The 23,092-nt window shown below is 42.5% G+C and overlaps 1 protein-coding gene across 3 annotated transcripts in view; it reads right to left on the bottom strand.

Moving 5' to 3' along the window:
* The window catches only part of PCCB (propionyl-CoA carboxylase subunit beta), a 97,440-nt gene extending 74,749 nt beyond the window's left edge, over positions 1–22,691 (bottom strand). Inside the window, exons 1-6 of one of the 3 annotated variants that reach the window (XM_034995286.1) lie at positions 22,470–22,691; positions 19,462–19,581; positions 18,399–18,467; positions 15,708–15,764; positions 14,037–14,150; positions 4,219–4,329 (exon numbers count right to left, since the gene is read on the bottom strand). In XM_034995286.1, coding sequence (XP_034851177.1) covers positions 4,219–4,329; positions 14,037–14,150; positions 15,708–15,764; positions 18,399–18,467; positions 19,462–19,581; positions 22,470–22,652 — 654 coding nt within the window. In that variant the 5' untranslated portion in view covers positions 22,653–22,691. Of the gene's footprint in view, positions 1–4,218; positions 4,330–14,036; positions 14,151–15,707; positions 15,765–18,398; positions 18,468–19,461; positions 19,582–20,014; positions 20,034–22,009; positions 22,154–22,469 lie in introns of those variants that run through there. The other 2 variants (XM_034995295.1, XM_034995304.1) reach the window with 2 other exon arrangements.
* Positions 22,692–23,092: the final 401 nt, after the last annotated feature.

The following is a 23,092-nucleotide window of genomic DNA, read 5'->3' as shown; positions in this document are numbered from 1 at the left end:
GTCCAATGGAACAAAGACAGTTTCTTCATCAAATGGTGTTGGGAAAATTGGATAGCCACATGCAGAAGAATGAAACTGGACCATTTCCTTACACCACACACAAAAATAGACTCCAAATGGTTGAAAGACCTCAATGTGAGACAGGAGTCCATCAAAATCCTAAAGGAGAACACAGGCAGCAACCTCTTCGACCTCAGCCACAGCAAATTCTTCCTAGAAACATCGCCAAAGGCAAGGGAAGCAAGGGCAAAAATGAACTATTGGGACTTCATCAAGATAAAAAGCTTTTGCAAAGCAAAGGAAACAGTTAACAAAACCAAAAGACAACCGACAGAATGGGAGAAGATATTTGCAAATGACATATCAGATAAAGGGCTAGTATCCAAAATCTATAAAGAACTCATCAAACTCAACACCCAAAGAACAAAGAATCCAATTAAGAAATGGGCAGAAGACATGAACAGACATTTTTCCAAAGAAGACATCCAAATGGCCAACAGACACATGAAAAAGTGCTCAATATCGCTCGGCATCAGGGAAATCCAAATCAAAACCTCAATGAGATACCACCTCACACCAGTCAGAATGGCTAAAATTAACAAGTCAGGAAACGACAGATGTTGGCGGGGATGCGGAGAAAGGGGAACCCTCCTACACTGTTGGTGGGAATGCAAGCTAGTGCAGCCACTCTGGAAAACTGTATGGAGGTTCCTCAAAAAGTTGAAAATAGAGCTACCATATGATCCAGCAATTGCACTACTGGGTATTTACCCCAAAGATACAAAAGTAGGGATCCGAAGGGGTACGTGCACCCCGATGTTTATAGCAGCAATGTCCACAATAGCCATACTGTGGAAAGAGCCAAGATGTCCATCGACAGATGGATGGATAAAGAAGATGTGGTATATATATACAATGGAATATTATGCAGCCATCAAAAGGAATGAGATCTTGCCATTTGCAACGACGTGGATGGAACTGGAGGGTATTATGTTGAGTGAAATAAGTCAAACAGAGAAAGATATGTATCATATGATCTCACTGATACGAGGAATTCTTAATTGTAGGAAACAAACTGAGTGTTGGAGTGGGGGGTGGGGTGGGAGGGATGGGGTGACTGGGTGATAGACACTGGGGAGGGTATGTGCTCTGGTAAGTGCGGTGAATTGTGCAAGACTGTTGAATCTCAGATCTGTACCTCTGAAACAAATAATGCAATATATGTTAAGAAAAAAAAAAAAAAGAAGAAGAAGAAGGTAGCGGAAGGGGAAGAATGAAGTGGGGGAAATCGGAGGGGTAGATGAACCATGAGAGACGATGGACTCTGAAAAACAAACAGGGTTCTGGAGGGGAGGGGGGTGGGAGGATGGGTTAGCCTGGTGGTGGGTATTGAGGAGGGCACATTCTGCATGGAGCACTGGGTGTTATGCACAAACAATGAATCATGGAACACTTCATCTAAAACTAATGATGTAATGTATGGGGATTAACATAAGAATAAAAATAAATAAGTAAATAAATAAAAGAGCGAAAAAAAAAAAGAGTGCACTTATTTTGAAGAGCACTGAGTGATATATGGAATTGTTGAATCGCTATACTGTACACCTGAAACTAACACTGTATGTTAACTACATTAGAATTAAAAATTTTTTTAAAAGAAAATGAAATCAAGATCTCAGATATTTGTACTCCCATGTTCACTGCGCCGTATTTACAAAAGCCAAGATACAAAAACAACCTAAGTGTCCAGCAACGGATGAATGGATAAAGAAAATGCAATACAGACATTATTCAGTCACGACAAAGGAAATCCTGCCATTCGCAACAACATGGGCAGACTTTGAGAGCATTTTACTCATGGCTAATTATTACCCATGTATAAATGCATGTGCTAAGTGAAATAAAATCAGAAAGAGAACGACAGGTAATGTATGATCTCACTTATGTGTGGAATATAAAAAGCCGAACTCATAAAAACAGTAGAATGGTGGTTACCAGGGGCTGGGGACTGGAGGAAATGAGGAGGTGCTGGTGAAAGGTGTAAACTTCCAGTTATAAGATGAATAAGTTCTGGGGATCTCATGTACAGCACAGTGATTCCTACTGGTAATGCTGTATTATATACTTGACAATTGCTAGGTGAGTAGATCTTAATATGTTCTCACCACAAAAAAGAAATGGTAATCATCTGAGATGCCAGAGGTGCTGGCTAACTAACAGTAGGGTTAGCAAGGGACACCAAGAAGGCTGGAGAGGTGAGAAGAAGTGCCAGAGACGACAGAGTGGAAGCAAAGGAAAACGAATGTTGCTAATATTCTGAGGAAAATGCATGTTAAAGATCATTTACAGTGACACAGAAATCACTGATGACCTTAAAAAAAAAAAAAAGGTTTTAGTGGAGTGAGGGGGTAGAGCCAAATTGGAATATGTTAAGGAGAGGATGGGAAGATAGGAATAGGGCAATAGCCACAGGGAGACGCAGACTAGGGGAGGGCTTTTGCGGTTGTTTTGAAGATAGGAAATACCTGAATAGGGGATAGTTCTGATGGGAGGACCCAGTACCAAGGGAGAGGCTGAAGATGGTAGATAGAAGAGAATGGACAGGGGCGCCTGGGTGGCTCAGTTGGTTAAGCGACTGCCTTCGGCTCAGGTCATGATCCTGGAGTCCCGGGATCGAGTCCCGCATCGGGCTCCCTGCTCAGCAGGGAGTCTGCTTCTCCCTCTGACCTTCCTCCCTCTCATGCTCTCTGTCTCTCATTCTCTCTGTCTCAAATAAATAAATAAAATCTTTAAAAAAAAAAAAAGAGAATGGACAGAAGGCTGGCTACTGACAGGGTGTCAAGAGTCGCAGTACATGATAGGCACAAATGTAGGAAGAGGGGTAGAGAAGGGACTTAGCCAAAGGAATTGCCACCTCTGTTCCCGGCAGGAAGAAGAGGACTGGGTGAGCTCAGGGAGGTACTGTATATATCAATTTCGTAGGCAAGGTAGAGGGAGTTCTGCTTTGTTCAGGAAGAGATGTGGTCATCTGAATTCTTAAAGATTTTTTTTTTTTTTAATTCATTTGAGACACAGAGATACTGAGAGAGAGAGTGCATGAACAGGGGGAGAGACAGGGGGAGAGGGAGAAGCAGGCTCCCCGCCGAGCCAGGAGCCGGACGTGGGGCTCGATCCCAGGACCCTAGGATCATGACCTGAGCCAGAAGCAGACGCTTAACCATCTGAGCCACCCAGGCGCCCCGATCATCTGAATTTTTTTTTTTTTTAAAGATTTTTTTTATTTATTTATTTGACAGAGAGAGACACAGCGAGAGAGGGAACACAAGCAGGGGGAGTGGGAGAGGGAGAAGCAGGCTTCCTGCCGAGCAGGGAGCCCAATGCGGGACTCGATCCCAGGACCCTGGGATCATGACCTGAGCTGAAGGCAGTCGCTTAACCAACTGAGCCACCCAGGCGCCCCGATCATCTGAATTTTTAAAGCCCACCCCTGTTGAACATATAGGTTGCTTTCAGTCTGTCACTAAGAACAGAGTATCTGGATCAAAGAGTAAGCACTTTTCAAAATTTCTCAATTCCTACTGCCAAACTACGCTCAAGAAAAAGGTGTTCCCTATTTACATTCCCTCTATTTACAGCATTCTCCTCATATTGGAGGACTATCTTTACCTCCCCCTCCCCAAATCTGTCTTGGCGTTTATTGCTCATTATTATTAAATATATTTTATGAGGAAAAGACTAATTTTTTAAAAAGGTATCAAGTTAAAGTAATTACCCATGTATAAATGCAAGTAGGCCTCATTTAAAATTAGAAATCTCATTCTACCAAAATTATGTACTAAAGATAAAGCACCTCTCAAAATGAAGTTAGAGATCAGATTTACCATTACAGACAATATGTAATGAAACGGCAAACAGCCGAAGAAATAAAGGCAGGACATAAGAAACAACTTCCCAATAAAGTAGATTACAGAAAAGAATCATTTGCAATCCAAATAAACAAGTAAAATCACCCACCAATGAAGTACACATTCTGCCACAGAAGTCCCACAAGCTACAAATTTCATGCCAAAACCTTCTCTCCATTAAGACTTTTATCATTACTATGCTGAGAGCACTGATAATGCAGATAACCCAGATCTAGGTCAGGAACTATTTTTATTGCATGTGAGTTACTACACAATTCTCAAAGGGCAGGAGAAACAGGCCCTTCTTTCTTACCTTTACCATGAACGTGAAATCAGTTAGAGCAGGGGAATACACAGCCCCACCAGCACACGGGCCCATGATCAGAGAAATCTGAGGGATGACTCCAGATGCCAGGACGTTCCTCTGCCAAAAGAGAAAGGCAAGGCATGTGGTTACAGAGGTGTTCAAGGCACTACCTACAGAAAGATAAAGGCAGTAATAAAACTACATTTGGCTTTTAGTCACAGAAATTCTGTGCTGGAGGCAAGAGACCTAATCAGCACAGGTTCTCCCAAAATTATATACAGTTTCTCCCCATAACAGGTGGGATGGTTGGCTTATTACTTTCTGTGGCAAATACCCTCTTTCCACTCCTTGGCAGTAGTTTCCCAAAAGTTCCAACAGGACATAAGCTCAGAGAGACTCCGTTCACTCTTACCCCAGCTCCAAACACAACTCAGGCCCAGCACCCCTATCTGCACAAAGCTGGCTGAAAAAATGAATGACAATCTTAGGCGGAATATACAGGGCCAACACTTATCCTGGAGCCAGGACCTCTGTTTAGAGCCCTTCACACCCACCAGAGGGTACCCAGCAATTACAAGGCAAGGCAAAGAGGTGGGTGCTACTTTACTCTGAGTCCTCAATGTCTGCCCACCTCTAGGCAGGACATATGGGGAAAGGGAGGTAGCAGGAGCCAATGGGGACAGAGGTATGTGAAGGGCCAAGCCTCAGGCCACCTCCTGGAAAAGAAAATGGGGTCTGGAGGACCCAGGCAAGATGAAAAAGTCCAATGACTCCTTGCCCAACCCCCAACTTTTTTCCTTCCCCTGGGTTCCATCAGCATAAGAGAAGTATGTCCACTTTTAGCCATTTCTTGGTTCTGAGTCCAATTTCTATAAATCATAGGACATAGCTGAGGACAGTACAAAAAGCCAAAGCCATCTATAGAGGATTCTGGGAAGATGGCAGAGAGGGAAGCACCGGGAATCTGTCCTCAACAGATTGTCCTAGACAACAACTGCACTGACATAATCTGTCTGATAAAACTTTTTGAAACTCCTGGGCGCCTGGGTAGCTCAGTCGTTAAGCGTCTGCCTTCTGCTCAGGTCATGATCCCAGGATCCTGGGATCGAGCCCTGCGTCGGGCTCCCTGTTTGGCAGGAAGCCTGCTTCTCTCACCCCCGCTCCCCTGCTTATGTTCCCTCTCTCGCTGTGTCTCTCTGTCAAATAAATGAATAAAATCTTAAAAAAAAAAAAAAATCTTTTTGAAACTCTAGTCTGTTGAAGGCTTCCAACTCCCAGCGGAAAATCTGGAGAATAAACTGTGGCTAATTTCAGTCCATTTTAGCTCTTAGCACATTAGCAGCTACTCATCCACTGCCCCCTAGCCACAAGGCAAGCAGCTGGACATATATTGCTGGAGCAGCCACACAGGGCTTTCAGGAGCCAGTGTAGGCGAAAAGCACTCCGTCCTCCAAATACGAGGGATCACCCACTGGTGATTCTGGTTACAGAGATGTAGTTAGAGAGGTAGGTGGCCATTGTTGTACCTCCTTAACCAACCGCTGCAAGCCCCTGCAAGCCCCTGCCCCTGCAGCCCAGTATCACTAACCATTAGGTAAATACAAATCATAACTAGAACGAGGTACCACAACACAAACAACTGGGATGGCTACTACCAAACAGAAAATAAGTAATATTGGCGAGGATGTGGAGAAATTGCAACTTTTGCACATTATTGGTGGGAATGTAAACTGGTACAGCCACTGTGGCAAACAGCACAGAGGTTCCTCAAAAATTTAAAAATTATCATGTGATCTAGAAATTCCACTTCTGGCAATATACCAAAAAGAATGGAAACCAGGATCTCAAAGAGGTATCTGTACACCCATATTCACAGCAACATTACTCACAATAACTGAAACACAGAAGCAACCCAAGTGCCCATCGATGGATGAATGAATAAGCAAAATGTGGTATACATACAGTGGAATATCAGCTTTAAAAAGGAAAAGCTTCCTGTCACGTGCTACAACATGGATAAACCTTAAGGACATTAAGTGAAGTGAAATAAGCCATTCACAAAAACACAAATTAATACAGTATGATTCCATGAAAGCTGGTATAGCCACTCTGGAAAACAGTATGGAGGTTCCTCAAAAAGTTGAAAATAGAACTACCCTATGACCCAACAATCGCACTACTAGGTATATACCTCAAAGATACAAATGTAGTGGGGCGCCTGGATGGCTCAGTTGTTAAGCATCTGCCTTCAGCTCAGGTCATAATCCCAGGGTCCTGGGATCGAGCCCCGCATTGGGCTCCCTGCTCCATGGGGAGCCTGCTTCTCCCTCTCCTACTCCCCCTGCTTGTGTTCCCTCTCTCTTGCTCTGTCTCTGTCAAATAAATAAAATCTTAAAAAAAAAAAAAAAAAAAGATACAAATGTAGTGATCTGAAGGGGCACCTGCACCCCAATGTTTACAGCAGCAATGTCCACAATAGCCAAACTACGGAAAGAGCCCAGATGTCCATCAACGGATGAATGGATAAAGAAGATGTGGTATATGTGTGTGTGTGTGCGTGCGCGCGCGCACACACACACACACACTGGAATACTACTCAGCCATCAAAAAGAATGAAATCTTGACATTTGCAACCACGTGGATGAAACTAGATGGTATTATGCTAAGGGAAAATAAGTCAATCAGAGAAAGATAACTATCATATGATTTCACTCATGTGAAATTTAAGAAACAAAACAGAGGAGCATAGAGGAAGAGAGGGGAAAAAAAAAACAAGACTTAATCAGAGAGGAAGGCAAACCTTAAGTGACTCTTAACTATAGGAAACAAACTGAGGGCTGCTGGAGGGGAGGTGGGTGGGGGGCTAGGGTAACAGGGTGATGGCCATGAAGAAGGGCACATGATGTAATGAGTACTGGGTGTTATATACAACTGATGAATCACTGAATGATACCTCTGAAACTAACAATACATTGTATGTTAATTAACTGAATTAAAAAATACAGTATGATTCCACTTATATAAGGTACTTAGTCAAAATCACACTGAACAAAGTAGAATGGTGATTGCCAGGAGGGATTAAGAGGGAGAAACTGTTTAATGGGTATAGAGTTCCAGTTTCTTTTTCTTTTCTTTTTTTAAATATTTTTCTAAGTTTATTTATTTATTTTTTTTTTAGTAATCTCCACCCAATATGGAGCTTGAACTCACAACCACAAGATCAACAGTCGCATGCTCTTCCAACTGAGCCGGCAAGGTGCCCCTAGAGTTCCAGTTTTGCAAGATGAATAGAGTTACACAGATGAATACTGGTTATGGTTGCACATTATGGGTGCATTTAATACCACTAGATGTACACTTAAAAATAGTTAAATTGGTAAATTTCATGTGTATTTTACAATAATAAAAAATGCTGAGGGGTGCCTGGGTGGCTCAGTCGTTAAGCGTCTGCCTTCGGCTCAGGTCATCATGATCCCAGGGTCCTGGGATTGAGCCTCGCCAAAAAAAAAAGTTGAAAAAGTTATCTGTATGTGCAAAAAATATCAAGGTGTGTGGGTGAACTTCCAGCTATGGCAGAGAGTTCAGGAAACTCTCCCCCCAAAGAAACAACTATAAAACTGGACAAAATTGTCAAAAACAAACATTTGGAGGCTTAGGAATCAGACCAAATATTAACAAATTGAGAAGTGCTTATCAATTAAAAAAAAACAAAACAAAACTGCTAAACTTGAGATAAGAACAGTGACATTCCTAACTAAGGCTGCTATCATTACCCACACCTCGGGATGTCCTTCACGGTGAAAGAAAATAACACCAGACACTAATTAAAATCCACAGGAAGTAATATCACTAAAAATGTTAAATATGTGATTAAATATACAATAGTGTATATAGTTCTCTCTTAAGATTGTATAAAGCAATTATTTTAATACTTTGTTGTTAGACTTATAAGGTATATAACAATAACAGAACAAAGGAAGGGGAATAAAATGGAGCTATATGGGATCAAAGATCCTATATTTTAACAGAATTAAGTCAGTTTTAGAGTAGACAGTGATCAATTGACATACATATTGTAACCCTTAGAGCAACTACCAAATAACTCAATAAACACAGTTTTTTAGAAAAGTGAGAGGAGGGGCGCCTGGGTGGCTCAGTTGGTTAAGCGACTGTCTTTGGCTCAGGTCATGATCCTGGAGTCTCAGGATCGAGTCCTGCATCGGGCTCCCTGCTCAGCAAGGAGTCTGCTTCTCCCTCTGACCCTCCCCCCTCTCATGCTATCTCTCATTCTCTCTCAAATAAATAAAATCTTAAAAAAAAAAGAGGAATTAGAAAACTACACTAAAAACATGTGTTTAACATAAAAGAGTTGAGTGATATCATAGAAGATGCTGGAACAAGAAGCTCTAAGAATCCATGCCTCAAACTAAACATCTATTAAGTTCACAGGAACAGTCTAAAGCAACTATTTTAGAACTCTGAGTCTAGTGGAACCATCTGGCACCCTGCAACCCTGCAGCAGGCAGCCATGGGGACTGGCAGCTCATGTTTCTAGTGTGGCTAGCTGATGTCAGAGTAGGCAATAAGGACCCTGTCCTCCAAAAATCAGGGTTATGTGTACTGATTACTGATCATGGCTTTTGATCAATAAAGGACCAGTACAGAGGCTGGTAACTATTTTAACCCTGACAGGTTCAAGTAGCTCTACAGCTGAGATGGGATTTAAAGAAACAGTTTCTTGGGACGCCTGGGTGGCTCAGTCAGTTAAGAATCTGCCAATGGCTCAGGTCATGACCCCAGGAGCCTGGGATCTAGCCCCGCATCGGGCTCCCTGCTCGGCGAGAAGCCTGCTTCTCCCTCCACCTGCAGCTCTCCCTGCTTATGCACTCTCTCGCTCTCTGACAAATAGATAAAATCTTTAAAAATAAAAAATAAAAATTAGACCCATCATGTTTTAATAAATAAATAAATAAAAATAAAGAGATAGTTTCTCTTCAAGGAGCCAGACGTTTAACGAAATCTTTGTCAGGTCACTGGTTGACTACCAGAAACTTCAGTGACCACACTCGACATGTAACATATTTTTGCAGAAACAGCTCAGAAAATCACAAATGAATAGATTTAGCCCCCAACAAGCAAAACTCCACAATCTCTGACAATGAGTGATTTAGATTTCCAACATTACCAGAAATACACATAACTCCCAGTACTCAACAAAAACAAGAATTTACTAAACACATAAGGAAACAGACTACTACAGACCATTTACAGGAATCAAAGAATTTTTTTTATTTATTTTTTTTTAAAGATTTTATTTATTTATTTGAGAGAGAGAGAATGAGAGACAGCATGAGAGGGAGGAGGGTCAGAGGGAGAAGCAGACTCCCTGCCGAGCAGGGAGCCCGATGCGGGACTCAATCCTGAGACTCCAGGATCATGACCTGAGCCGAAGGCAGTCGCTTAACCAACTGAGCCACCCAGGTGCCCGGAATCAAAGAATTTGACAGAAACCATCACTGAGGAAGCTCAGACACTGGAACTGTCAAAGACATTATAGGAACAGTCTTTTTTTAAGATTCATTTATTTTAGAGAGAGAGAAAGAGAGTGTACCCACATGTGTGTGCGAGCTGCAGGAGAGGCAGAGGGAGAGAAGGAAGCCTGACACAGGGCTTGATCTCAGGACCCTGAGATCATGACCTGAGCCGAAAGCAAGAGTCAGACACTCAACTGACTGAGCCACCCAGGTGCCCCAGCAATAGTCTTAAATATAGTCAATGAGCTAAAGGAAATCATGAGGGGGGGAAAAAAGGAAATCAGAAAAACAATGAACAAAATGAGTATGCCAATAAATAGAAATAGAAAGAAACGAAGTAGAAATTCTGGAGTTGAAAAGGACAATAACTGAAATGAAAAGCTTACTAGAGGGGTTCAACAGATTTCAAGCAAAAGAAAAATTCAGAGAACTTGAAGACAACTGAACTATTCAGTCTAAGGAACAGCTAAGAAAACAATAAAGAAAAATGAACACCCTGAGGAACCTGTAAGGAAGCAGACATGTACCAACATACACATTATAGTACTCTCAGAAGAAGAGGAAGAAGACCCTCAACTCTATGGTCAACTAATCTTCAACAAAGTAGGAAAGAACATCCAATGGAAAAAAGACAGTCTCTTCAACAAATGGTGTTGGAAAAATTGGACAGTCATGTGCAGAAGAATGAAACTGGACTATTTCCTTACACCATACACAAAAACAGACTCAAAATGGATGAAAGACCTAAATGTGAGACAGGAATCCATCAAAATCCTTAAGGAGAACACAGACAGCAACCTCTTTGACCTTGGCCATAGCAACTTCCTGCCAGACACATCTTCAAAAGCAAGGGCAACAAAGGCAAAATGAACTACTGGGACTTCATCAAGATAAAAAGCTTTTGCACAGAAAAGGAAACAGTTGACAAAACCAAAAGATGACCAACGAAATGGGAGAAGATATTTGCAAATCACATATCTGATAAAGAGTTAGTATCTAAAATATATAAAGAACTGATAGAACTCAACATTCTAAAAAATAATCCAATTAAAAACTGGACAGAAGGGGTGCCTGGGTGGCTCAGTTGTTAAGCATCTGCCTTCAGCTCAGGTCATGATCCCAGGGTCCTCGGATCAAGCCCCGCATCAGGCTCTCTGCTCAGCAGGAAGCCTGCTTCTCCCTCTCCCACTCCCCCTGCTTGTGTTCCCTCTCTCATGGTCTCTCTCTCTGTCAAATAAATAAATAAAATCTTTAAAAAAAAAACAAAAAACTGGGCAGAAGACATGAACAGACATTTCTCCAAAGAAGACATCCAGATGGCCAATAGACACATGAAAAGATGCTCAATATCATTCAGCAGGGAAATGCAAATCAAAACCACAATGAGGTATCACCTTACACCTGTCTAGTAGTGAAAATCAAAAACACAACAGGGGCACCTGGGTGGCGCAGTCAGTTGGGCATCCGACTCGATTTCAGCTTAGGTCATGATTTCCAGTTATGAGGCTGAGCCCCACATCGGGCTCCTCACTCAGCAGGGAGTCTGCTTGGGATTCTCTCTCCCTTTCCCTCTGCCCCTCCTGCTTATGCATGTGCACACATGCTCGCTCTCTCTCAAATCTTAAAAAAAAAATCAAAAACACAACAAGTGTTGGCAAGGATGTGGAGAAAAAAAGAACCCCTGTGCATCACTGGTGGGAAGACAAACTTGTGCAGCCACTGCAGACAGTATGGAGGTTCCTCAAAAAGATTAAAAATAGAACTACCTTACGATCCAATTATCACACTAGTGGGTATTTACCCAAAGAATACAAAAACACTAAATCCAAGGGATATATGCACCCATATGTTTATTACAGCACTATTTACAATAGCCAAGATATGGAAGCAATCCAAGTGTCCATCAATAGATGAACGGATAAAGAAGATGTGATATATATGTATATACATAAACATATCAATCACACACACACACACACACACACACACACACGCTGGAATATTACTTAGCCATAAAAAAGAATAAAATCTTGCCATTTGCAACAATATGGATGGAGCTAAAGTATAATGCTAAGTGAAATAAAAGACAAATACCATATGATTTCACTCATATGTGGAGCTTAAGAAACAAAACGAACAAAGAAAAAAGAGACAAAAAAACAGACTCTTAAATATATAGAACTGATGGTTACCAGAGGAAAGGTGAGAGCGGAGATGGGTGAAATAGGTGAAGAGGATTAAGAGTTCACTTACCATGAGAAGCACTGAATAACTTATAGAATTATTAAATCACTATATTGTATACCTAAAACTAACACTGTTGTTAATTTTATTGGAATTTTTTAAAAAGTCATTGAATTACATGCTTACAATGGATGGATTTTATGGTTTGTAAATCATACCTCTTATAAAGCTGTTCCCAAAAATGTCAAGGTCATGGAGGACAAAGAAAAACTGAGAAACTGCTCCAAATTAAAGGAAATTAAGGGGATAAAACAATTACAGACAGTACTTAATCCTGAATTGGATGGGGCATAGGGGAGTAAGGGAATAGCTATAGAGGGCTTTATTTAGGATAGTTTGATGAAATCTGAGTAAGTACCATAGATAAGAATAATATCGATGAATCAATGTTAAATTTCTTGATTTCTATTATTGTTCTCACTTTATTACAGAATGTCCTTGTTCTTAGGAAACACACAATGAAGGATTTAAGAGCTATAGAAGGAACAATATCTAATTTATTCTCAAGTGTTTCAGATAAATATAACCTGCAAATATATACATATGGAGAGAAATGATAGAGCAAATGGGCAAAATGTAAACAAGTGACGAATCTGGGTAAAGGACATATGGGAGTTCCCTGTACTATTTTTGCAATTTTTATATGAAGTTTGAAATTCTATCAAAATAAAGTTACAAAAAAAAAATTTTTTTAATAACAATACAGGCAGAAGGAAGTGGCTGGAGGTGTAGAAGTAACAAGCAGCATTAATAATTTTTTTTTTTAAGTAGGCTCCAGCCCAACACAAGGCTTGAACTCATGACCCTGAGATCAAGACCTGAACTGAGATCAAGAGTCGGACACTTAACTGACCGAGCCACCCAAGCACCCCAGTAAATAATTTATTAAAGTCACTAAAGCTTACCTCCTGAAAACAAAATAAAACCCAACTCCTGCAGCCTGTATTCCTAAAGACAGGTTAGAGTAGGAGATATTCTAAAACCCTGACAAGCTCTAAAATGTGGTGATTTACTGCCACTTCTCTTAGGGCCCTGCTTCCTTTCCTTCATTTCCAATACAGGCATGACTTCCAGGCTAAGGGCTAAAGGAGAACTTCCAGGCCTAAATCGTCTGACCACGCCATCCAAAGAGCTAATTCACCCCAGTAGGTTATTCCTGGAGCTCAAGGTTAAAGATTAAAAAGTAGGTTTAAGATCTACAAAGTGGCTTCTCAATGAACGTAAGTACTCCCACAACTAGCAGAGCATCTTACACAAATAAATACACATTGTTCTGATGGATCGTAAAGGGCAGCAGACAGGGACAGAACACTCATAAGCCTGCACCCCAGGGGATGACAACAACAGCTGGCCTGATTAGAAACAATGTCTGCCTGTTTCTTTCCTGCCTTCTCCCTTTTTCCTCCCCTCTCTAGAAATGTAGATCTGTCTCTTTTCTCAAGTTTCCATCTGGCAGTATCTCTCTCCCTCACCCCAATCTCCCTTACTTTCTTAGAATATACTTCCTACTTCAAATGACACATTTAATTTATTTTTGTGTTTTTCATTTCTTTCTCTGTAATTTTAGTAAGTAAGCAGAAAGATATCTGAAATGATATTCATGGAAAGTTTCTGAATGGTGGGATTTGGCTAATTTTTCTTCTTTGTACTACAACTTGAACTTCATATAATGACCTTGTGTTTTAACCAAAATAAGAAGCACTGCATTTTTTTAAATTCCTATTTCTAGCCAATCAATTCATTTTAACCTTTTATATTCCATGTCCTTTGCTTTTGAAAAAAATAATCAGGTGTATTTCCCTAATAAGTGATCTTTAATTTTCCCCTAGGAGTGGCCCTCTGTGAGAAAAAAAAAAGAAAAGCCTCTCCACCTACTCTTCTTGCTTTTCATCCACCTTCCATGCCTTCCATGTGACACAGGAAGAAGCCACAGAACAGACATACAGCAGAGAACAGTAGGGATAGGGAAGCTCTGACCAAGACATAGCTTAGAAAACTAAGCCTTGTACTATTTTACTCTCTGTATTCTATTAACAGGTTTCTCACCAGAAAGATGTCTGCATAGCCAGCCAAAGACTCTACTCCCTCTTGGATCCGTGCTCCCCCGGAGTCATTCAGTCCAATCACTGGAGCCCCCACTGTCATGGCCTGGTCCATGATCTGAGACAGCAAAGAAACCTTTTATGAAACAACTGATCCTGTTACCAAAATCAGAATTTATAAAGCACCATGGTGTTTTCTGGAAAAATGTTCTAAGTTCACTTTTCAAAACAGGAGTCATTTACACCAGCTTCATTCCCCAGGATGACTGGGTACCTTCATGGAAGATAGAGAACCAAAATTTTAAGGGCAGATTAAAGCCCCTCAGGCATCCAAGAGCCAAAGCACTTCCCAGTAGCAGGTGGGAAGACTGCTCATGACAACCATTTCTAGAGCCACAGGTCTAGCTGTAATATTTTTCCAGTAGCCAGTTTTGTTCCCATTTTTTTTTTTAAAGTAGGCTCCATGCCCAACATAGGGCTTGAACTCATGGCCCTGAGATCAAGAATCACATGCTCTACTGACTGAGCCAGCCAGGCGCCCCCGCCGCAGCCGCCACCACCACCCCCTCCCCGATCCCATTACTCTTTTGAAAGAACTGACAGTACATAATAGCAAAGTAGTATTTTCGTGAAAGTACTTGTAGACCCATCTGTTAACCAGAGGCCAGGCCCAAGCCTGCTTTTACTTGTAATGAGCCATATTTTCCTCATGGGTCAGTGGCTTGAGAGCCTAATAAGTAACATTCCTAATAGCTCTTGTCAGTTCACAAAGCCCTTTCACTTCCATATTATCCATTTAACCATGATAACAGAGGCAGTAAAAAGAAAAATTAGGAAGGTTTAAAAGTTAAGTGATTGGTCCAAGGTTTCAGAAATACATGACAAAACCGTGTCTAGAATACAGGTTTTCCATTTTACAGGGAAGCTCTCCCCAGCTACTAACAGTCAACCCTACCTTTAATTCCAAAGTTCTCCAAATATGATCTATACTTTTATTCATCTCCAGAGCATCTCATCACTAGCAGTGTTTTTAAAATACCATCATGTAATCAATCCTTGCACTGTTCTTTATCTTTTAGTACTTGGGACTCTTCACCTGGACCATGGGCTCTTTACCTGGAGTCTTCAGAACCCCAAGCAGTCGATAAATAGATTTCATCCATGCCTTGGATGGGAAAAAACTTACATCTTTATCTTTATTAACTTTAGCTGATATTTAGCCTTTCCTTTAATAATGAACACAGGCAAAAAAAAAAACAAACACACACATTAGAAATACGTGTAACTTTGTCATTAATAGAAGCCACGGATATTTTTATATCACATTCAAGTTGTTGCAGATATCTTGAAATAGCATTTTTACTCACACCTACTGTGAAATTATAGTATTGGATCCACAACTAAATCTTGTTATTTGACAAATTAGAAAGCACATATATTACAAATGTGATTTTTTAAAATATTTTTAATCTTTGTAATCCTACATATTTTATGCATATAAATCATTACCAGCCTGCCAAAGGGATCCATGATACAAAAAAATGTTACAAACTCCTGCCTTGGACTGAAGGGACCTTTGGGTCAGCACCCACCCCACATACAGTCCTGCACCCCAATACTCAACATGTACCGCGTGACTGATGAAAATACTGGGTTTTCAATATTAAATACTCACTTTGCAGATCTTTTGGGCATGTGCCCCGGACAGACTACCTCCAAAAACTGTAAAATCCTAAAAAGAAAACAATTAAATCAACAAATATAGTGATTAGCCAGGGACAAAGAGCCAGGAGGAGGTGGAGGAAATGAAAAACTCATAGCCAAAAGTTTTTGAAGGATTTTTAGAAGTTCAAAAAATTAGGAATAGTCTTCTTTTATTCACTATTCTGTGAAATAATTTGTATCTTAAAGGGAGTTTATGTATTGTCAAGAGCAAAAGACTTAGTCTTTGCTCTACAAAAATGAGTCATAGCTCTAAGGAAAGGAAAACTTTTCATGCAGAATTAACCTAAAAAATCAGATTCTACAGATATCAAACAGTCAGGCATTTCTAGTACTAGAAAGTATCTGTCATTTTGACAAGGGAGGTGAAAAAAGTCAATCAGAGCCCTCACTGCTTCCTCTGGCTTATGGAGTTTCATTACCTTCTGATGTAAAGGGCTTCTTGTAGGAAGGACCTCCTTCCCAAGACCATCTCAAAAAGACAGCGGGGAATTAAAGAGATTCAGCCCAAGAGGACAAAAAAGGAAGAGGAAACACTGGCAGAGGAGAGACTGAACAAACTGGAGGGGAAATGAAAGCACAAGAAGAATACCTAACTTAGAACAAATGGAAGCCTATATACTGCAGGGAGAGTAACCACAAGGAGGGGACAAGGCAGGAACCATGGAAAGTAGGGGGTGAGGAGGGGTGAAAAACAGACTGATACAAAGTCTCTGTTGGGAGCAGCTGGACCCACAGGACCCCTCCTTCACCTGGAGAAGGGGAAAGGTTTATTCTCTAAAGCAACTTCATCAGAGGGGCTCTGGATTCAATCACCAGCAGCAAAACAAAGCAAAAGTGAGGCTAAAAACAGACGAGATTAGGAACCTGTACACTAAATAATGAGCCAGCACTGGCCCCTCCTTTCCCCCTACTTCTCTCCCCTAGAACATACCTATGGCCAATTATCAGGCAAGAGACCGAGGCTGCTTCTCTGGAAAAGCAGACGTTCCCCCAGAAAAAGCAACTGCAGATATTAACATTTTGGGGATCACTACAAAAAAGCTGGCTCATCACTCCCCACCCTCAGTATCCTTCAAGGTCCATTTCAAATGCCCGATTTTCCCTAAAACATTCCTCAAGCCTGAATGTGATCATCCCTTGTCCCGAGCCCACAGCATTTGGCCAGAACCTCTCTCACCCTATCTGTACGGAAGACACTCCTGTCCTGCCCCATTCTATCTACAAAATGATTAGCGTCTTTGGGGCAGAAACTCTGGCTCAGTTTTTTCCCTTTCCCTTCCCCCCATCCCTATCCAACCCTACCCCATGGGGATAAAAGATGATAAAAAGTATCAATTCAGTGAATTTTTGTATCTGCTCAGTAGTTAGAAGGTTGAGCCCAGAAAGCACAGTAACTTTCTTTGTTCTAGCTATCTTATTAATGCTTCAGTTCAAGCTTTTGCCTAGCTCTCATAAATTACAAAAAGGAGAGATCATTTCTTCCAGTTAAGCATTTGATAGACCCACTTATAACACAGTTTTAAAACATTTCAAAGGTAATTCATTTAAGTAAATGAGTATTGTTTAAGTACAATACATTTTAAATTAGGCATAGTTATTTTAATATTAGACCCATACTTTATAACTTTAGATCTATAAAAGGAACTACACATTTAGAATTATATGCATATTTCTACCTGGGGGGGGGGAATCAAACCCCAAATAGTGTAGTGTTAGTTTACTATTACCTGCTCTAACAATTACCACAAATGCAATTTATTCTCTCACAGTTCTATAATTCAGAAGTCCTACATGGGCCTCACTGAGCTACACTCAAGGTTAGCATGGTTAGGCACCTTTCTGGAGGATCCAAGGGAGAATCTTTTTTCCTGCCTTTCCAGGTTCTGGAGATTATCTGCATTCCTTCATTCATGACCTCCTTCCTCCATCTTCTTAGGCAGCAATGGCAGGCCCCTCTCACAACACATCGTTTGGAACTCTACTTCTGCCTCTCCTTTTAAGGACCCTTGTGATTATATTGTGCCCACCTGGGTAACCCAGCCTTCTTTATTTTAAGGTTAGCTAATTAGCAACACTAATCCATCTGCAGCTTAATTCCCCTTTGCCATGTAAGTTAACATATTCATAAATATCAGGAATTAGGAGTTGGACATTTGGGGGGGCCATTATTCTGCCTCCTATACTATATTCTCCTATAGTCTCAGTGTGAAGAAACTATCTGTTTTTATGCAGCCTAACAAAACTTGTTCTAACACTTTCATTAAAGCCCAAAACCTACGGTTCCTAGAGTCTAGTCCCTTCCACCCAGGCTGCATTCACAGCACTCTCTCAGTCCACACATTGCCTAGAACATGGCTGTCCTCCAGGCACACATCCAACCTGCCAAGAGGAATCTCACTCGGAATAAACTCCTGGTTCCTGGGAGTTTTTACATGATTACTGCCCTGCAATCATCCCTCAAGGCTAAGGATTCTTTCTCCCTAAGAAAAAACACATACTATAGTATAAAACTCTGGACATATGCCCCTCATCTGCCCCCACTACAAACAAGTTTTCATTCCCCAAAACTGCTTTCTTCTCATGTCTTTTGCTCCTGGTTCTTCCCTCCAGGAAAGCTCAGCCTATTGGAGTTATTAAATACCTGACTGAAGACATAAACCAATCTTCCATTGATTCGGCCCCGTCCAGTGACCACACTGTCTCCAGGAAACTACCAGAAAAATAGAAAAATGTAAGTTAAAAAACCCAAATACGTCTTTTAATGAATTTGGCAATGAAAGACCAAAAAAACCCAGAACAACTGCCCACCCTAAATTTCTTAAAATTCAGTATGAATCAGGAACATGATGGAATCTCCCCTTCCCCTGCTCAGCTCTGCAACAGCAAGCACTAGGCTACTGCTTCATCAACAGAAGTGAAGGGCACTATAGTTAGATTTCATCTTCCTTCCTAAAAGCAAAATAATCAAGACTCCCTAGAGCTGCCACTACCAAATGCCACAGGAAGGAGAAGGGCATAGAATGACACATGGCAACTCTACAAAGCCACACACCCCACCCCCAAACCTTAAGGCAAACCCATCATTTTGCTTGAAATCCTGGAATACTGTGTGGCCCATAAGGACTGAAATGGGGCCAGCTGATTTGGTGCCAAGTTCACAAATCTTTGGTCACTAACAGCATATATGCAGACCTGAGGAAAACTGAGCAAAAGTGAGTCCAAAGAATTCTGCATACCCGAGGAGAACATCCAATTAAAAAAGAAGTATTGGTAACTCTGACCTCAAAAACTCCATAAAGTGTCAAAACAGGCAAGTGGTCCTGCTTTAGGGGGTCTCTGGTGCCTAGACAAACCAGAACACAACTAAAAGACATTCTCATCTTCCCTTCCAAGTTCGTCAATGTGTATTTGTGAGAACTCCGAACCCACAACCAGAGCCCTGGAAACCGGGCCAGAGTCACACTGCAAAAGATATGAGCAGTCCCACTCACATTCCTTCATCTGCAGACAAAGGTAAGTAGGAGAAGCTGGAGGCCCAGTAATACTTCTCCCAAGGCACTCCTGCAACTTCAGGCCCCAAACCTGAAAACTATTAAATGTATACCTTGAGTTCCAAAAGGCCTTCATTAGTCTAGTGGGTAGGCCAGGAGGGCCACAGCTGGAAAGTGCAACTTAGAGGCTCATATCACCATGTGAAAAGATACCTTATTCTTCTCAGCAGCCATTCCAAAATCTGCACATCTGTGTTCCACAAACATGTCACTCTCAACAAAACTGCCAGGGTCCAGCAAAAGACTGATCCGCTCTCTGGTGGTTAGCTTTCCCTAAAATGCAACAAAAAACATTCAGTGAGGTCATCATAGGCAAAGTAAGCAAGGAGCGTTCATAAGAAGGCAAGACAGCATTTGCCCCTTCACCCCTCATGAAAGCCTCTATTCCATCAACCTGCCCAAAACACAGGTATTATCAGTAGATTTCAGCCAGTAAGGAAATCAGGGCAGACAGGGTGCTCCAGGAGCCACCAACCAGGGAAGGCAAATAAGGAAATGGGAGGAGGAGAAGGTGAAGAGAAGTGGGGGTAAGGAGAGCCTGACTGTGGGACAAGATAACTAGTTCCACATTTACTGGAGACTTAATGAGCAATAAAAAGGAGAATGGAAAAGTAGGAGGTGGAAAACTAAAGTAGGTTTAGTGAAGAGTCTGAGGCCACATCTCCAGATTCACAAGCTTCTTCTAGGGAACCTCACACAAACTCACCTCACTAGGGTCCTACCAGAAGGACACTTCCAGGACCACTTCCTGGTTCTTTCTCCTGCCTCCTCCATGGGCTTCTCCTACCATCCTACATTAGGGGCTTTGCTTAGGGACCCCACACCTAACAGTGACACTATGATACCAAGACAACCCCACAGCAGGTAGTGACTAAGAAGAAAAGAAGTGGGACAGGGAGCAGTAAAGAGCTCACTTGAGAGGAGTAAAAAAAAAAAAAATTGCTTCTTGGAAGGGGTGAGGTTGGAACCTTCAACTTATCAAGAGCCTCTGATGCTTGGACTCTCAAGCCCTTAGACCAAATCAAACACCCAGGCCCACTGTCTTCCAACCTCCCTCCGCCCTGGGGAAAAAAAAAACACCTCAAACTGGCTTTTTTTTTTCCCCCATAAGAAAGTAGCCAAAGCCAGTGAGGTCTTTTTAAAACAAACAGGCAATCGTTTACACTGTTATGTAAAGTAGAATTAAGTTTTCCAGAAAGCAATTTGGCAACATATATTAGAGTGTTAAAAAGATTCCTATCTTTGACCCAGTAATTCCATTTCTGGGACTCTGTCCTATGGAAGGAGTCCAAAAAATTGTTTCAAAGGGGGTGGAGTGAGGGATTTAAATCAAGTCAGCCTCCTGACTAAGTCAGCTCTGGCAAAAGAAAAAGTGCTTCTTGAGCCTGCATCTAAACCTGCTGGGTCTACCCAGGAAGAAGTGGGGTGATGTTCCAGGGAGGAATTCAGCAATGGGCCCCAACACTTAAGAGTACACAGGAGCACTGAGAGGCCTTTCCAAAGGATGATGTAAAGGTTCCTTCAACCCAGACAGAGCCACCCCAGGGGAGGCAGGGAAAGCACTCCTGGCACCACATACTCAACCAAAATTTGTTTTAAGATTTGTTTATTTGAGAGAGAGAGCACACACAGGATGGGGGGGGAGGGGCAGAGGGAGAGGGAGCGAGAGCCCCAAGCAGACTCGCTGCTGAGTCTGGAGCCTGACTTGGGGCTTGATTCCACCACTGCAGATCACAACCTGAGCCAAAACCAAGAGTCCGAGGCTTAAGGACTGCACCACCCAGGCGGCCCCACACTCAACCACCAAATTTACATCTCACTCCCAAGGGTCAAAAATTACTATCTTCCCTTTAGAATAAACTGACTTCTAGGGATTAAGTAACTTGTCAAAAAGGAATGGTAACTTATCAAAAAGGAATGGTCACCTTCATGTTCCTGTCAAATCAGAATTTATAACATCTAAATCAACACTCAAGGGGTGTCTGGGTGGCTCAGTTGGTTAAGCAGCTGCCTTCAGCTCAGGTCATGATCCTGGAGTCCTGGGATGGAGCCCAGCACTGGGTTCTCTGCTCAGCGGGGAGTCTGCTTCTCCCTCTCCCTCTGCCTGCCGTTCCCCCTGCTTGTGTTCTCTCACTCTTTTTCTGTCAAATAAATAAAATCTTTAAAAAAAAATAAAAATAAATAAATCAACACTCAATTTAGACTTCAATAAAGAGCTAGTTCAAATCTCACTGAAGATCCCAGCGTTCCACCCCTCAGCACCCCACTTGACAGTTGTGCCTCGATGCCCTTCACCTCTAAGAATTTCACTTCTGCATCTTCCAGATTGGTTATTTAACTCATCCAGCACATCAGTCCAGATTCACACACGTGTCAGTGATGCACTGCGTGAGTCTAGTTTCAAGTCCCAGGTCATTGATCTGAGCCTCAGTGTTTCCTGCTGCTAAATGGTCCACCCAGCTTACCTCTGAAGGCCAGTTGTCTCGCCTCAAAAACCTCCCTGCCTCTGACACGTACCTTTCCTACCCAGCATGTCGATGCACGCTAAGATCCTAAAGGCGTTCAGCCAGCATTGTGGGGTCAGAAGTTCCACAAGTTCCCCGTGCACCCCCCGCCCCAGATTAATGTGAGAATTTGCCCACGTTACTTCCCCTGCCATATCCTTCGACTTTCCTGCTTCCATAATGGAGCAAGAACTTACCACGGTTTCACGGGGCAGGAGAAGAATAAACATTTTTTTTTCCTAATTAAGTGCCTATCATCGCTTCCGTAGCTCTACCGATAAGATTGTGAGGGGAGAAGTACTACTATCTTCTTCTTAAAGTAAACTGACTCCCAGTGATTAAGTAACTAGTCCAAAAGTTTATAGCTGTTAAGCGGTGAGTCATCTGGGACCCGGCCAACTCCCTCTAAAAATCCAGAAGCAAAGGGGAGAGTAGTAAAGTACAAGGGTGCTTATCGTCGTTTTCCCCGCCTCTTGGTGCAAGGCAACAGGTACTCAAGGCGAACCTTCTCGCCCCCGCCCCCCCGCCGCTCCCCGGCATGGCGCTGATTGGCTGAAAGGACTGGGGCGTCGCGAGCTGGGCACGCTGTGATAGGTCGCGAACGCCGAGGAGGTGCCCCGAACGCCGTGGGGATGGCCGGACCTCCGCAGGACTTACGCGCTTATGCTGCGCATCCACGCGGCGCTGGCCTCCTCCCGCCAAGGCGGCGCGGCGCTTGTTCTCGATGCGTTCGTTAACGGAGACGGGCTGGCTACACAGGTTGCGGGCCGCGGAGCGGAGACCGCTCACCACAACGCTGAGTCTTGCTCCAGCCGCCACCGCGCGCATTGCCGCCGCCATTTTTGCTCTGCCGGCCAGCCCCCAACCAGTGCGCCTGAGCGCGCATATGCGTCAAGCGAGGGCACATCGGGTTCTGCGCCTGCGCAGCATCTGTGGGACGTAAGGAACCTGTGGGTTGGACCTCCGCGCGCTTTTGGAAGGGCCAGAGATTTCAAGACCCCAGACCCCAGTAGGGCGTTACTCTGAGAAGGATAGTACTGGTCCTCAGCTCTTGTGCCTTCCTTGCTGCACGGAAGAGAGACTTAGTTCTTGCTCTTCTCTGGCCACCTAGACCTCTAGTTTGGTCGTCCCACCACCCCCAGAAAATGAATAGATAAGAGAAGCTAACATTTGTTAAACACTGTGCCAGGTGTGGCTTCAAGCACTCGCTTGCAATCCCTTATCCTGATTTCACAGATGTGGCAAATGAAGTACAGAGAGGTAGAGGATTAGATCAAGAG

The sequence above is a fragment of the Mirounga leonina genome, unplaced genomic scaffold, assembly GCF_011800145.1.
Source record: "Mirounga leonina isolate KUSES-001 unplaced genomic scaffold, KU_Mleo_1.0 Mir_115, whole genome shotgun sequence".
Classification (NCBI taxonomy): Eukaryota; Metazoa; Chordata; class Mammalia; order Carnivora; family Phocidae; genus Mirounga; species Mirounga leonina.
This window is presented reverse-complemented; position numbering and strand designations above follow the sequence as displayed.